Source organism: Lepidochelys olivacea (assembly GCF_965140295.1).
Source record: "Lepidochelys olivacea isolate rLepOli2 genome assembly, chromosome: 7".
Classification (NCBI taxonomy): domain Eukaryota; kingdom Metazoa; phylum Chordata; order Testudines; family Cheloniidae; genus Lepidochelys; species Lepidochelys olivacea.
Genome location: NC_140417.1, coordinates 6,712,967 through 6,727,812, shown reverse-complemented (window position 1 = coordinate 6,727,812; position 14,846 = coordinate 6,712,967). Strand labels below are relative to the sequence as shown.

The window sequence follows — 14,846 nt, the reverse complement described above, 5'->3', positions numbered from 1 at the left end:
CTGAGAGTTTGATCTGTGCAAAATTGGTGTTGGTTCTTCTGTTTACTATAGCAATATCTTGCTCGCTGCTGGTATCTGAAATTTTCTTTTAATTTTTTCTGTCTCATTTACTGCTCTTCCTTTGGAGAAGAAGGGGTACACACGGAGGAACTGGACAGTGAACTAGGTAAATCATCCATCTCTCATTTTGCTGTATGACTGACTGTACCATTTTTAGCCTCTCATTGCTTGACTTCTCCTTTGTGTCATTTTGCATCTTTCAAGTCTTTAATTTCAACAAAACCGAATTCAGTAACAAAATGTATCAGGGTTTTTGACACTGCAAATAGATTTTTTTTTTTTCCCCCATTATGTGGAATCTTAAGGCACAGTTCTTATGGTACTGGATCCCAAAGAAGAGAAACAAAGTAAGGCCTCAATCTTGAAAGGCTTGAGAACGTTTACTCTTATGCACAGTGGGTTTTAATTTTCACCCTGATGAAGTCAATGGAGTTTTGCCATTGACTTCAGTGGGGCCAGAATTTCACCCAGTGAGTAGGTCCATTGACTTCCAAGTTATGTGAAGAGTAGGCACATATATAAGACTTTTCAGGATTAGTACCCAGCATTCCAGATTAGAGAAACTGAGTGAAATTTGGAAAACTGGCTAAAAATATCCCACAGAATGTTTTTGCTGAATTTGTCAATGAAACAGCAGACATTTTGCCCTAGTAGCTGATGTTATAAATCAAGAATAAATTTATTTTAGATGGTGTGGTCCAGTGGTATTTTCTAAGTGTTTTTGAAGAATGCAATCATAATATATAATCTCATTTAGCATTAGTTAGTTCAGTCTGTAATTATAGTGCAGAAAACTATTAGACAATTATTTCTGCTCCACATTCTAGTCCATTTTGAGAGTTGAAAGGGATGAGTATGTTATATGTGACTGTATTTTCATTAGGTTGTTCATTGCTTTAAAGAAATTTATAACTTTCTATGGTAGCCGATTATATTACAGTGGAATTAATCTCTGGTTTCCTTAATTACTTGAAAGTGTAGACTGAGTCCCACTTCTGTGTGATGGATATGCGAGAAGCAGCCAATAAAAATTGACTGCTTTTCAAAATGCTATACAAGAAGCTGCTCTTGTGGTTAGTGTGGCTGGAATAATGTTAAGAACCTAACTCCTTTTAGTGCAACACTTGGAAAGAGATTACAGAAAGGAATAATTTCTCAATTCCTGTAGCAGGTGTTGGCACAATCCACAGCACTAAGGTTCCCATTGCGATGGCTGGTAATCTTTCACAGACTAAAATAACATCGAGAATAAGTGAATGAAGACAGCTGAACTGAAATGTATTTTTAATTAAAATGTCTCAAAACCAGTCAAGATGAAGTAGTAATATTATAAAATAACAAGATTATGAGTAACAACTACATTTAAATGCTTGCTCCTATCAGCTTCATATCAGATCTTTATTACCCGTCAGCACCCAGTGTAACTTCAAGGGAAGGATGGACAGAGGCAGTAGATCCAGGGAAGAGCATTGGTTGATAACCATAGCCCTGATCCTGTACCAACTTGCACATGTGCTTAACTGTACTAACATGAGTAGTTTAATATCCGGGCGACTCCTCACAATAGTAGAGACAAGTGTTTGTAAAATCGGGGTCCATGTAAGTACTACAGGGGTTTACAATATTTGCATGTCAAGAAAGAAGTTTAACATTTGCAGTAGTTCAGTCAGTACCAGCAAGGTCAGTGAAGTATGGTCAAAACATACCATCAACATCTGCAGTACAATAGGAATACCAGTGGTTAGTATAAATTGGTTTGTGCTAGAGATTAACATCCTTAGTTTTAACTCAAGTTTAACATTTGTTTTCTGAATGTGAGAAAATTAAATGGAAATCAACTTGAAACTTTCACAATATTTTGTATTTATCTTATATTTTCTAAAGAAACAGATATAATAGGTAGTAATATATTATATATATATATATTAGGATTTTAGGATAGAAATTAAACACTTAGGGAAAGATTTAACATTGTTCCACATGGACAACTCCTACTAGTCTTGTCTACACTGAGACACGTAATTCACTTCTGTGCAGCTCAATCAGTAGTAGCAATATCAGAGACTGCAGAATAAATTGCAGGCTGGTAAAAATCGCTGTGCCCAACCTCCAAAATGGCTGTGACCAGTCAAGCTGTAGTGAATTTCAGGGCTTAGTTTTCTCGTGTAGGTGCAACCATTGGCATTTGAGCTATGACTGTACAAGGATGGAATGCTCCAGCAAAAGGTTTTAGGGATAGATTCTTACATAGGTGCAGCGGGGCAAGCTAACTCTCAATCTGGCTGGGGTTTTCCTGATTTTCAGGGATTTATCACTCTTGTAGGCTGGAACACTGACCAGCAGGCTCTCAGCTAGGATCGTGTGTTGACACCAGGCTTAAAAATATAAGTTGGGCACTTAAAGCCAAATGCTCTTGCTCTGAGTTAATATTAGATTATAATCCTCCATGGGGGTCCACATGAGTGTGCCCTCATAGAACCACATGGGACTGCAGGAATAGGGATTCCTTTCCTGGGTCAAAGCTATATTCTATGATCTAATTGCTCTGGCTCATCTTGAAGATGGGTGGGAATCATTTAAAACAACCCAGATACTGGACTTTGCAAAGTGGGTGCTACTAATGAAGAGTAACTTCTTGCTTTAGAGCATTTCAAAAGACTTTTTATTAGATTCCTGGATGTGGATCTATATAATAGACTACTTATGGCTCCAAAGCACCAGTTCTTATCTTGTTCATTTTCAACACATGTAGAAATGTGTTTTGTTAAATTGAAAACTGCTTAAAGAAGTATTTATCCAATAGCCTGGAATGTCAGTGGAGCAATTCCAAGGTCCTTGTTTTGTGACCTTCCATAAATGTTCTTTTCTTTTACAGAAAAGAAAAATGAAATGTTAATACTAAAAACATTTTAAATAAAGATAAGGCAGTGACACTGGCCAAAAACAATAGTCTGAGATTTGAAAATAAAATAAACATTATTGAACGTTGTGACTTAAAAAGCGTAGCCAACAAACTGAAGCATCACTCTCCAACTTTAACTCTTGTTTTGGTGGTCTACTTCCATCTCTCAATCCAACCTGGCCTCCACAGCCATCTGCTTCCACAGTGGAATAAGTTAAGAATGAAATGTCAGCCAAAACTTTTGACCCTTTTGATTCTTGTCTGTGTCAGATCTTTAATCGATTGAAACTTTTTGACTAAATCCCAGTCTTTTCATCATTCAAATCAGTGAGAGTTTCAAGTGAGGGAAGACTTCTAGGATTTGGCCTTTAGTTTTGCACTTCCATTTTAATATTGAGGTTACTTTTGTGCTTTGTAGAGGAATGTCAATTTCAAACCCGTTCATTTGCTAAGCATGCAAATAGGGTGACCAGATGTCCCAATTTTATAAGAACGGTCCTGATATTTGGGGCTTTTTCTTGCATAGGCACCTATTACCCCTCATACCCTGTCGTGATTTTTCACACATGCTATCTGGTCATCCTACATGCAAAAGAGATCTGCTCAGAAGATTGCAAAGTGGTTTCATACTCAAAGGTTAGCACTGGCTTGCATTTGATTGCTTATGTCTCAAGGAATCCAAAGATGCTTAAATTGGGTAAAAATAAAGAATGGGGGGGAAACATGTCTTTTATTTTCAAACCAGGGACTTGTGGAGCAAAACCCATGAAATTAATTTCTTCTGATGTTCAGCCAATTCTGAATGCAAACATAAACTCGGAGTAGTTACCCCATATGTGTTTGTGTGGCTTCCCTTCATTTTAGGTCTGGAATTGTTTGTGCCTTTATGGCAGTGTAGCTGATGTCTATAAATACTGAACTGTACAGTTACATTATTCTGATTAATGGGCCACTGTTTGATTGTATTGGCTAAGCAACTGATACCATTAATAAAAATAAATCTTTGCATTCCATAATGAATAAACACAGATTATTTCCCATTGGTCTTGTCAACTTGGCAATAAGTGCTGTTTTTATGAGGAATTCTTTCTCATTGGGGTATTTTAATAGTCGTCTTATGCATGCGTATTGTATGGCGATTGTTCTTTCTTTAAAGTAACTTGTGTAGTACCTCAGGACTGAAAGCCATTGTGAGCTTTGTTTGATTCAGTGGGAGTAGGATCAGGCCCTTGAGTAATACATACAGTTCAAATAGCCCTCACTACTATGCTGAAGTGATCATAGAATCATAGAACTGGAAGGGACCTCGAGAGATCATTTAGTCCAGTCCCCTGAAACTCGTTGCAGGGCTAAGTATTATCTAGACCATCCCTGACAGATGTTTGGAGATTTTTAAGAGCAGGTTAGGCAATGATGGAGATCTCCACAACCTCCCTAGGCAATTTATTCCGGTGCTTAACCACCCTGACAGGAAGTTTTTCCTAATGACCAACCTAAACCTCCCTTACTACAGTTTAAGCCCATTGCTTCTTGTCCTATTGTCAGAGGTTAAGATGTTCACTACTTGTGGTTAAAGAAGTACCACATGCCTCCAGTCTAAAAATCTGCAGGCACAAAGTGGGGATAGGTTTCCAAATGCTAATTTCATCTTCAGAGCTTTTTTTAGTAATTGCTCTAATTAAAAAAAAAAATGAAAATGACTGTTACATGTGATTATGGCATTAAATGCTTTTGTATCAAGTGTTCTACAGTGAAGTACATTTGTGTTTGCATAGCATCTAACATAATGGGCCCCTGGTCCTGAGGGGGACACTCGGGTGCTAATATACAAATCATGGTAAATGCTGAAATTAGTTACTGCAAATACTTAGCAGAGGGGGAAAAAAAGTGTACTTTCCCAAACCAAAACATCTACAGAGAGGCACCTCCTAGAGACTCTTAAACAAGGAATGCATGACTGTTCATTTAACCCAGGAATCTAAATAATAAACTGCAACAAAAAATTGACCTGATAAAACTATAGGCAATGGGCATGGTTTGTTAATCCCACTACTGGTAAGGTAACAGTAATATTTGTGCTCATTAGACTATGCACTGATACAGAAATGATGGCTGTGATTCTCTTTCCTGATAGTTATTCTGTAAGTGAGAGTATGAGCAGATGTGGAATTGTGTAAGCCAAGTGAAACTGGGATGCCTGTCTGAAAACTATATCTTTAAGGCCTTCATATACATTTTTTTTCCCACCCCCAGAATTGCCTGCTGGTTGGGAAAAGATTGAAGATCCTGTATATGGAGTCTACTATGTAGAGTAAGTGTTGCTTGACGTTTCTGTTTTCAATGTCAAGTAGATAAGAACTTTTTCCATCTGAATTTGCTGTATCTTTGTATCATTCATTGCAACTGAATGGCTCACAGCTAGGGGCAGTGGTGTTTGCCTCCACCACCACCAAAAAAGAGTTACGAATAAGCTAAGAATGCTAGTCACGGTGTGATGCAAGGCAGTCACCCACCCTGATTGCTTTGTTTAAAGCCTGCAGTGCTATAGGAATGCACAGGCAACCTAAAGACTCAGACTCCTCCAGATACTGGAAGTGAAGCGTTAATATTCTTGGTCTCAGGAAGGAAGGCACATCATACTTTGCTCTTCTGCGCACCCCCTGGTGGCTGGCCGTGGCTCAGCATTACAGGATTTGAGCTAAACAGGAGTGCTGTACACTTAGGGCTTGCCGACACGAGCGTTTCGTTTGTGGCAAGCTATCCACCGTGTGCTACCCTGCTGTGGATTAACAGTCTGTTTGGCCCTGCTGAAGCGTATTAACAGTTGGTTATTGCACTTTGATTGAGTCCTCTTTGAAGCAGTACCAGATCAAAGCTTATGAATGAACTGTTCTCCACATGGAGCCGGCTTGAGGGGATATACTTCTACTAGCTATCAGCAAGCTAGTCCACTCAAAATAGCAACGTGGCTGCAGTAGTCAGTGGCAGCAGGGGCTAGCCATCCTGAGTCCAAATGCATCCAGACCTCATGGGTATGTACTCAGGCCCCAAGCCCAATCCGCTGCCTATGGCACGGCAGTTTACGCTACTACTGGTTTTGCGTGCGTATGTCTCCTTGAGCTGGAAATCACCCCTCCCCCCAGCTCCAAGTGTATGTATATCCTTAAAGGGCTTGTCCATCTGTATTACTGCAAGTGGTCTTATATAGGGAAGAGGCCTACTGGGATTGAAGTATTGGGAAACCTCAGAGTCTTAACACTCAGATGCCTGAATTCCTTAATGAATGCATAGCTAGAAGTAAAGGCAAGGAGGAGCACTCATCGCTAGGTGCCTGAGACACATTCTTGGCAAGGACAGAATTCTTTTTAGCTGAGATACCCATTCTAGCTTTGAATAAATGTATGTGATTAATTTAGCAATTTCCTTAGTATAGCAGTGTGATCAAAATGTGCTCTCATAAAGCAGATTACCAATTCAATTTAAAAAAAAACCCAAAGAATGAAACATGACAGTGCTTGTGTGATCAAATAGTAACCATAAAGGTTCCTGTATTGTATTGTAAAGAATTATGGGTTTAATGTAACTCTCTCCAGAATAAGAAGAGTTTCCTCTTTATCTAGATGACAGATCGTTCCCTTGGGAAATCGGAGAACCAAGTTTTGTTTCATCACTGACCCCATAAAATGAATTTTTAATTATGTGTACACTCCTGTCTGTTAGGATGGCTTAGGATAGCCTTCAGAATAGACGTGGAATACAGATTCTATCTGCTTTGGCTCATTTTTGACCCCACCATCTGTGCTTTGGGAAACAAGGTTTAGCAAACTGTATAATTAAGGTCTGACATTTATTTGCCAGAGATATCAGGGGTATTTTTCATCTATTAAATGTCATGCCAAGAGGTCTCTCTCCAGCATTTCAAATGCTACTTTGCATATGCATGCCCATTAATTTCAGGCCACTCCTCAGTGTGAGATTAAATAGGACTGTAACAACAATGTGACAGAACAGATCATTTTAATTAATATCTATCATCTACTAATACAGGTATAAAATAGATTTATCTCTTACACAAACACACTTTCATTTCATGAAAAACTTAAGTGATATCATTTTTTGGAAACCATTACATTCTTCTCAGCCTTCCACGGATACATGAAATTGACAGTCTCGTACAGGATTTATGAGTTTGTTTTCATATGCTTATTAGATTCATTAAATCAACAGTCTAGCATCAGGCTTATTTAAAAAAAAATTATCCTTTTTGTGAACCCAATGAAGACAATTCTGAGTGGGACTCTGTAGTGCATGTTTTGCAGTTATTTGCAAACAGTTGTTTTGAAGATAACTATGGAATTGTGGAAAGAACTTCTAGACAGCAAAACACACTTTCTTAATGGTAAACTTTTGAACTGGACTCTAGCTGAATTTTAACCAAATACAGTTAACACTGGCTAGATGCTTAATGCAGCTGATGCTTGAAATTCACCGATAAGCATTAGAGAAATTGGATATGAGTGTTTTGTCTCCGTATAGCAGGATTTTTAAGATGTTCATCTCAGTAAGTTTTATGCAAAGAGGTGCCATTGTGTAAAGAGTTACTGAAATCATCCCTATGACTTGTGTGAAAATTGCACCTGAATCAATATGTCCATGTACTGAAGTTTCTGATGTAGATTTTTCACGATTTTGTATTCACTCTTCAAATAGGTGTATTTTGCTAGTGCTTTACCTATCCGTTTCTCAGTAGAACCAATCAAGTGAAGATCAAGAACCAATCAAGTGATATGTCTCCACAATTGGCTAATGTTTTCATGCTGGTCAGACATGTTAAAAATCACCATACTTTTTCCTACCTTTGTAATCAGTTCTCCAAGTATTAAAACAACTGATGATCCAGCAGAGTGCAGCTCTGCAGGCAATTTCAGCTGGGCCTGTGATTCAGAATAAACCTGCAATATTGAGTCCATACCATGCCAGCCTCTTTTGAAATAGAACTTACTGAGGTTTTGATGGATGATTGATGCCTACAGTAAGTGCAAAACATCGTAGCTCAGTGTTGGATTGGTCTTTTTCACAGTTCTGTTCCCATTTTCATAAAATTGCCAATGACTGTTTGCAGTCCACACATCTTGCTAGGCTCACCTTGTGCCATCAAAGCAGAGGGCAGTTGAGAATTGCCCTAGTAAAGGGAAATTATAGCCTATGATAAAACTGGGGTAGCTGGCTTTTCTGCCAGCCTCTCCTGGTCCCTTTCACCCTCACCATAGATTTTAAGGCCAGAAGGGACCATTGTGATCACCTAGTCTGATCTCCTGTAAAACACAGACCAGAAAATCACGCGGATTAATTTTTGTATCAAGCCCTTCTGTTTTGAGCTAGAACAGATCTCTTGAAAAGGTATCCATCCAGTCTTGATTGAAAGACTTCAAGTGATAGAGAATCTATCACATCCCTAATTAAGTTCCTCCAATGGTTGAGTACCCTCCCTGTTAAATATCTGCCCCTTGTTTCTAGTCTGAATGTGTAGATGTTATAGCGGGGGACGGGTATGTGTGTGTTCCTGGTCTGTGGAGGAACACAATGCACTCTGACCTGTAGAATTATGTCCCCCACATATTATAGAGGAAATTACAGCAGTTCTGTGGCTCTGCTAAATTGCATAGAAGGGGTATCTCAAGATCAGGAGCGCGATAAAGATGCCTCAGTTGCAGTGTGCTTGTAGGTGAGGGAGGGAGTTCAGCCCCCCTTGAATATTGTGTTCAATGCAATGGCTAATGCTTTTTCTACTGAATTTATGACTTCATTAAGAAGCTGTCTAATTCACAAGTCATGTAAATTCCAGCAGAACTTTAACGGCGCCAACAGATTAGCAATTCTTTTGCAATTTTGTGGTGGTGTCACTTTTTTCATGGGTTTCACAAAAGGTTTAACTCTATCCATCTGATGCAATGCATGATGCGTAGACATTAGTAGTTTCTACACACATCTACAGGTAAGTAAGCTTATTTTGTAGCAGTCTTGGATTGATTTATGTTGGTTTCAAACCAGCTTATTTAATGGTTGCTAATTCAAAATACTTCTTGTACCAAGGTCACACATTCCCCTTCATTCAATCTGTCTTGCTGCCCATATCTGCAGTGCAAAGCATTGCAAGTATTTTTCACCCACCATATTAATATTGTGCATTGATTAGATAGCTGACAGATGTTATCAGGTTCTTTTTTTAAACTTCACTGAGCCAGGGAATGACTGCACCTCTGGGAATCTGATTAAACCAGGGATGATGTAGGTCTGTCTTTTAGCATGTAGTCAGGCAGGGCATCCTTTCTGCCTTCATCTCATTTTCACAGTTAAACTGCTTCTTATTGTAGTTGAAAGAATTAGCCATTCCTGCTCAAGGTGTCGCAGCAGATAAGTTGTGCTTGTTTTCCTAAATGAGGATTTGGCACAAGTTGGTGAGTGTTTCGCCATATGCCTGGCAGTTTGCTTTTTTGCCCCCTTTGTCTCAGGAATTTCAAGTCTGGCTGTCATTTTTGTTTGCCACACAAAATGTTTCCTAATTTATTGCTCTCTTTCTTCTCCAGCCACGTTAACAGGAAGACACAATATGAGAATCCAGTTCTGGAAGCGAAACGGAAAAAACAGCTTGAACAGCAGCAACAACAACCAGAAGGTTGGCACCCGTGGAGAGTATTATGCTTGAGAGATTTGTTAACAGAATATGCGCTCCCTTGAGTTTACTACCCCACGTGGACATATTTGTCCTTCATTAAAATACTTACATTGTGATCCCTGTGATTTTAAAAGATGGATTATACACACAAGGAGATATAAAGGGGCATGTAGTTTGTGCTCTTACTAGAAGACTGAATAGCACGAGGCGAAGGAGAAATGATAAAATATATTAGCACTGAATGGCTTTGAATCCCTGAAATGGGGAGAATTTTTTAACTACTTTTAACTTAATTATGAAACACTGATAGGTTACAAAGCAAGCTTGCTTGTTCCCCAGAAATTATAAAGATCAACTTGTGAGCCTAAACTATGATTTTTTTCAAAAGGTCATTTTTATATTTGGCCTGGTACTAATAAAACATAAAGAAAGACTAGGGAGTAGAATCAAATATGAATTAAACTCCTTTTTACATTATTGCTAAGAGTAGATTCTTGGGTGTTGCAAACATGTTCCACATCAGTCAGTTGTTTCATTATTTTGACACATTTTTGGATTATTAAAAATCATGTAATGCCGCGATAGCACTGAAATGAAATAGTCTCAGCCATTTAGAATGCAGGTATGCTGTGGAGTTTCTGCGTGACACTTCGATTGGCTACATCCCTCGGAACTCACAATGCAAATCCACGTAACCAACATGGCCTGCTCCACTTTTCAGTCCTCCTCCTCCTCCTTCAGTCCTCCGCACTTTTCTAGAAGGTTTAGCCCTACCCAGGTGGGTGATTTTGTTCTATTATAGTTATGTTTTGTATTTTTTCTATCTCTAGAATGGACAGAAGAGCATCCACCTCTTGGTCCACCGGCTCTTCCAAACCATGCGCCAAACACCCAAGAGCCAGTTCGAGAAGCACCAGTACAAGGTAACATCCAATACGGTTTTTCCATTATAATGAAACTAATTTTGCCACCACATTTCTTCAGAAACAGGACCTTCAATAGTAATGTAGAGAGGACACAAAACACCAATTCCCGGAATTTGTCTGGACTTTGAGAACTGTGGGTCTTATACAGAAGAGGACAAAAATGAAAGTGAATAGGGTGCCTCTTAGAGAGCGGATTTCTGCAAATCTCTCTCTGTTGCATTTCAGATCTTTCAAAAGATACTGAAAATATGAATTACACTCTTAATAGATTAAAAGCAAATTGTTTAAAGTACAATATAATGGGGATGTGCAAATGCATATAGAACTCAGCCCCTTCTTGCAATACTATGTGGTTAAACTATGTTAGAACGTGTTTGGCTGTTATTTTCTTGCCTGTATGGACAGGAAACAAATCTACCCAGGATAAAGTGTGGTTCTTACAATATGCTATAATGCAGGCTAACAATATTTTATGTTGTTATATGATCAGACCAGAAATGGGGTGGAGAGGGTGGTTGGATATTATTGGGGCTAAAGCTGGTGTATAATTATTACCCCTGTCAATCGCTAAACATGAGTGAGTAGGCTGAGAGTGTCATGCGAATTAAAATTGTTTGACACTATTGTCCTCCTAGAGCAAGTCAGTACTTTCTGGTGCCAAAACAATGCATGCTGTGTTTGCCACAGTTTTACAGCACACTGTTTCTGAAGTGCTCATTAGCTCTGTGACGCTTGCCCACATTCCTTCACAAACAGCCACCTGAGCGTCTCATGTTTAGACTTGCCAGGAGTGGGTCCTGGCAGAGAGGTGACTCGGTCAGTGTTTCCTTTTACTTCTGTGTTGTGAAGCTTTCCATGCTAGAAATGTTTGGGGGAGACCATTGTAAGGTGGCTGATGAGGGAGCTGTGCTAGTCAGAGAGCGGGGCAGGGATACTGACCTCCACGTGAAAGCCCTGACACTCTAGAGGTCTCAGTAACTGAGGGCTTGGAAAGGAATATCACATCCTACCGCTGGGACGGTTAAGTGGAAACTCCATGAGATGAAATTCAATGAGTTCCTAGAGCCTCTATAAATTTTTCCTGTGTAGGCAACTATCATAATGCCTATCACAACTGAAGCAAAGTGCTCTCCACAAAACACACAAACATCAGCTCCACTTCTGCAAATCCTCATGCATGTGCTTCCATTTAAAATGAAGAGAACTGCTGCTGTGCTTAAAGGGAAGCAAGTGCAAAAGTGTTTGCAGGGTCAGGACCTTATTTACTGATGCCATTTCAATGCTTGCACAACATTCTGTGTATGTCCCGCCACTCCTGGAAAAGTGGCTTGTCATAACCATCCCACCGGACAGGAAGATAAATGCTCGGAGCAGCATAAAGGACTGCATAGAAGGGCTGCAGCATGATCTAAAACTTGCTAGAGCACAAGGCAAGATCCCCAGGTGAGAGCCTTCTCCTTACACAGCCGGCCATGGATCCAAGTATCAACAGCCGGAGTCCCCTAGCAGCCTTCACTGTGCGTAAAGAGAGAGCTGGTCTCTCCAATCACTAGAGCTCAAGCCTTGCAGGTTTGTCGCTAGCCCCGTAAATCATTCTCTAACTCAAATAAATAGGGAGCGCAGTGTGCTGCAGGTATGAGGTACTCGTCCCTGCAGAACAGGGTGAGCCATGTGCTGCTTAAGCCAAAGCAGATGCAACCCAAGGGCAGTTAGAATGTAATGCAGTCATCCAGACTGGCAGAGGGAAAGGCATTGGAGGGCTGAGGTGAGGTCTGCTGCAGCTTCCCGGTCAGTGGGAGATGGGAATCATCGTTCCTGCCCATCCAGGAGCAACAAGGGATCCAGCAGAACCACACGACTGCGAATCATGTTGGACAAGGGCGACCATGCCACCCGATAGAACCATCAATATCACATGCCTTATGCCTTAAGAACAAAGCAAAGGCTGTCCAAGCTGCTGCGTACTGTAATGCAGGGGGACTGATCATGTGGAATGTAGTTGAGCCAACCAGGCTCCTTCATAAGAACATCCATTCTGGGTCAGACCAAGATTCATCTAGCCCAGTGTCCTGTCTTCCGACAGTGGCCAATGCCAGGTGCCCCAGAGGGAATGAACAGAGCAGGTAATCATCCAGTGATCCATCCCCTGTCGTTCATTCCCAGCTTCTGGCAAACAGAGGCTAGGTACCCCATCCCTGCCCATTTCTGAAGTTGATAGAAATCTTTCCCATGTCTGTGACAGTCTGTCAATATAATTGTTTCAGTAATTAATGCTCCCTGGCAGATTTTTAATTAAAATGTTAGCTTCAAACTTATTTAAATGTGGGGAGAAAATAAACAGGCAATTTGGAGCCATTGTTTCTGTGCTCTGCGGCTTATATTATACAACACCCTTATTTCATCAATGAGCAATAAGAGAATCTTTAATCTATAATGAGAACTGTATTTTTGTCATGATAAGGTTTTTGTTGTTTTTTTTTGACGACTAAATAGGGTGCATTTGTCAAAGCAAAAATATGAAGTCATGGAACGGGTAGAATGGATTCAAGTGAAAAGAGGAAACAACTCTACAACCGTTGGGATGGATTCTGTACTGCTTCTCATGGGTCGAGCCATGTGGCGGGAATTGCACCAGTTGAAGGCAGCCTTACTCTGGATCCCTATGCCCCGTGCTGCAGTCTGGGATAGCCCAGAATCTCACAGTCCCTTTTGTTCCGGGGGCTGTGGTGGGGAGCAACATAGGGCCATATCCAGTAGCATTGCCTCTCTCCTACTCCAGGGGAAGTTGTCCCCTGGCCCACGGCAGTGCCTTTACCCGCCCTCTACACAGCTGGAGCGGCATAAAGTGCCCAAAATTGGACCCATTGTTTTAAAATATATATATATATATATACATTTTTAATACAGACTTTACCTCTCATGCTCCATGCGGGGAGGTGAATGCTTCGCTTTGACTCTGTATGTAGTCGGTTTTTAGCTCTTATCCTCTTAAATTTACTTTAAACGTAAGGGTTTATGGTTACTATGGGGACCTTTTCTCAGCTGATCAGCCCCTCCTGCTCTGACCGCCTTCCCTCATGGTGACATTACGTGAAAGCTCTAGTCTCCTGTCTCCCGGTAGCTTGTCCAGATGTTCACCAGCACACTTTTCTCACAGTGTGTGCCCTCGCTTGCACTTGCCTCCTCTCTCTCACTCGCTCACACCCATGCCTCCTCTCTCATTTGTGGCAATTATTTCGCTCTCACACTTGCTCACTTTCTTTGGGAGAGATCAGCTGAGTTGCCCCCTCTTTCATTTCAGGCTCTGCTATCTGGGAGTGTTGCACAAAGCCCGGAAGAGCAGCAGCTGCCATTCGGCAACTTGGTGTGTAGCTTTGTCTTTCAGCATCGACTTTCATTTAGCGTACTTACTCATTTAAAATGGAACCCCCTCACCCTCCATTGCAACCAAGAAGTAGCATAATAATGCTGCTATTAGCATGATGTCTTAGTGTACACAAGAATCATGTTCTTGTGTTTCAAAGAGGCTGTGAGACGAGTCGTTACCTCACATCCTACTAACATTTTCTGGTGGGAAAACACTTTTTGCACACCTGAAACACTTGGGGGAGGAAGGGGGACAAAGCGAGCAGCTCCCTAGAGATCTGCCTGTCGGAGCAAAAACTTGGCGATGAGTTTTTAAATGCAGGCCGAGCGTTCTGATTATAATGCCCATAGGGCCCTGTCAATCCTAGAGTTGTCACCGGGGGTCTCAGTGGTCGGTTTTTTCCCTCTAGGGACCTGGGTAAAAAACAGTCACAGGTGCAAAGATGTTTGATCTCCTGGCAGCAGAGTACGCAATGTGGCTAATTTTCAGAACCCATGCAGTGTCTTTTACATGGACCCTACCTCCACAGGACTTCTTATTTTATTTTTTTTTTTAACTTTTAGAGCCCTCTGCACTCCATAGCATGCTCCCAGGGAGCACGGATAACACCCCTCCAGCACAGCCAGTCTGGTCCTGTGATTCCTTTTGTGAATACTGTTTCATGCACTTCAGGCAGAGTGTGGAGAGGAGCACGAGTCCGAGACAATGCTTTGGTTTAGCATGGCAGCATCTGTGCAGTTAATATAGAGAGGAGGCAGCAGGATGAAGGAAGCGAGATCCCCTCACAAAGCTTGCTTCACTTTTGGTGCAGTTGGGGATGAAAGACTGGGGTGGGGATGGGGGCATCAGGGGCTTTATGGACAGAGTAATATGGTCAACAACTTTCTTAGCTTTCCCTTCACTCAGAAATTCCCC

At 40.9% G+C, this 14,846-nt stretch overlaps 1 protein-coding gene across 18 annotated transcripts in view; it reads left to right on the top strand.

The window, feature by feature from the left end:
- The window catches only part of MAGI1 (membrane associated guanylate kinase, WW and PDZ domain containing 1), a 477,619-nt gene that overhangs the window by 393,280 nt on the left and 69,493 nt on the right, over nucleotides 1-14,846 (top strand). For 10 of the 18 annotated variants that reach the window (XM_084634942.1, XM_084634953.1, XM_084634958.1 and 7 more), the window contains 5 exons: nucleotides 128-166; nucleotides 5,216-5,273; nucleotides 9,550-9,638; nucleotides 10,469-10,561; nucleotides 13,866-13,928. In XM_084634942.1, coding sequence (XP_084491068.1) covers nucleotides 128-166; nucleotides 5,216-5,273; nucleotides 9,550-9,638; nucleotides 10,469-10,561; nucleotides 13,866-13,928 — 342 coding nt within the window. The remainder of the gene's footprint in view (nucleotides 1-127; nucleotides 167-5,215; nucleotides 5,274-9,549; nucleotides 9,639-10,468; nucleotides 10,562-13,865; nucleotides 13,929-14,846) is intronic. The other 8 variants (XM_084634948.1, XM_084634951.1, XM_084634950.1 and 5 more) reach the window with 4 other exon arrangements.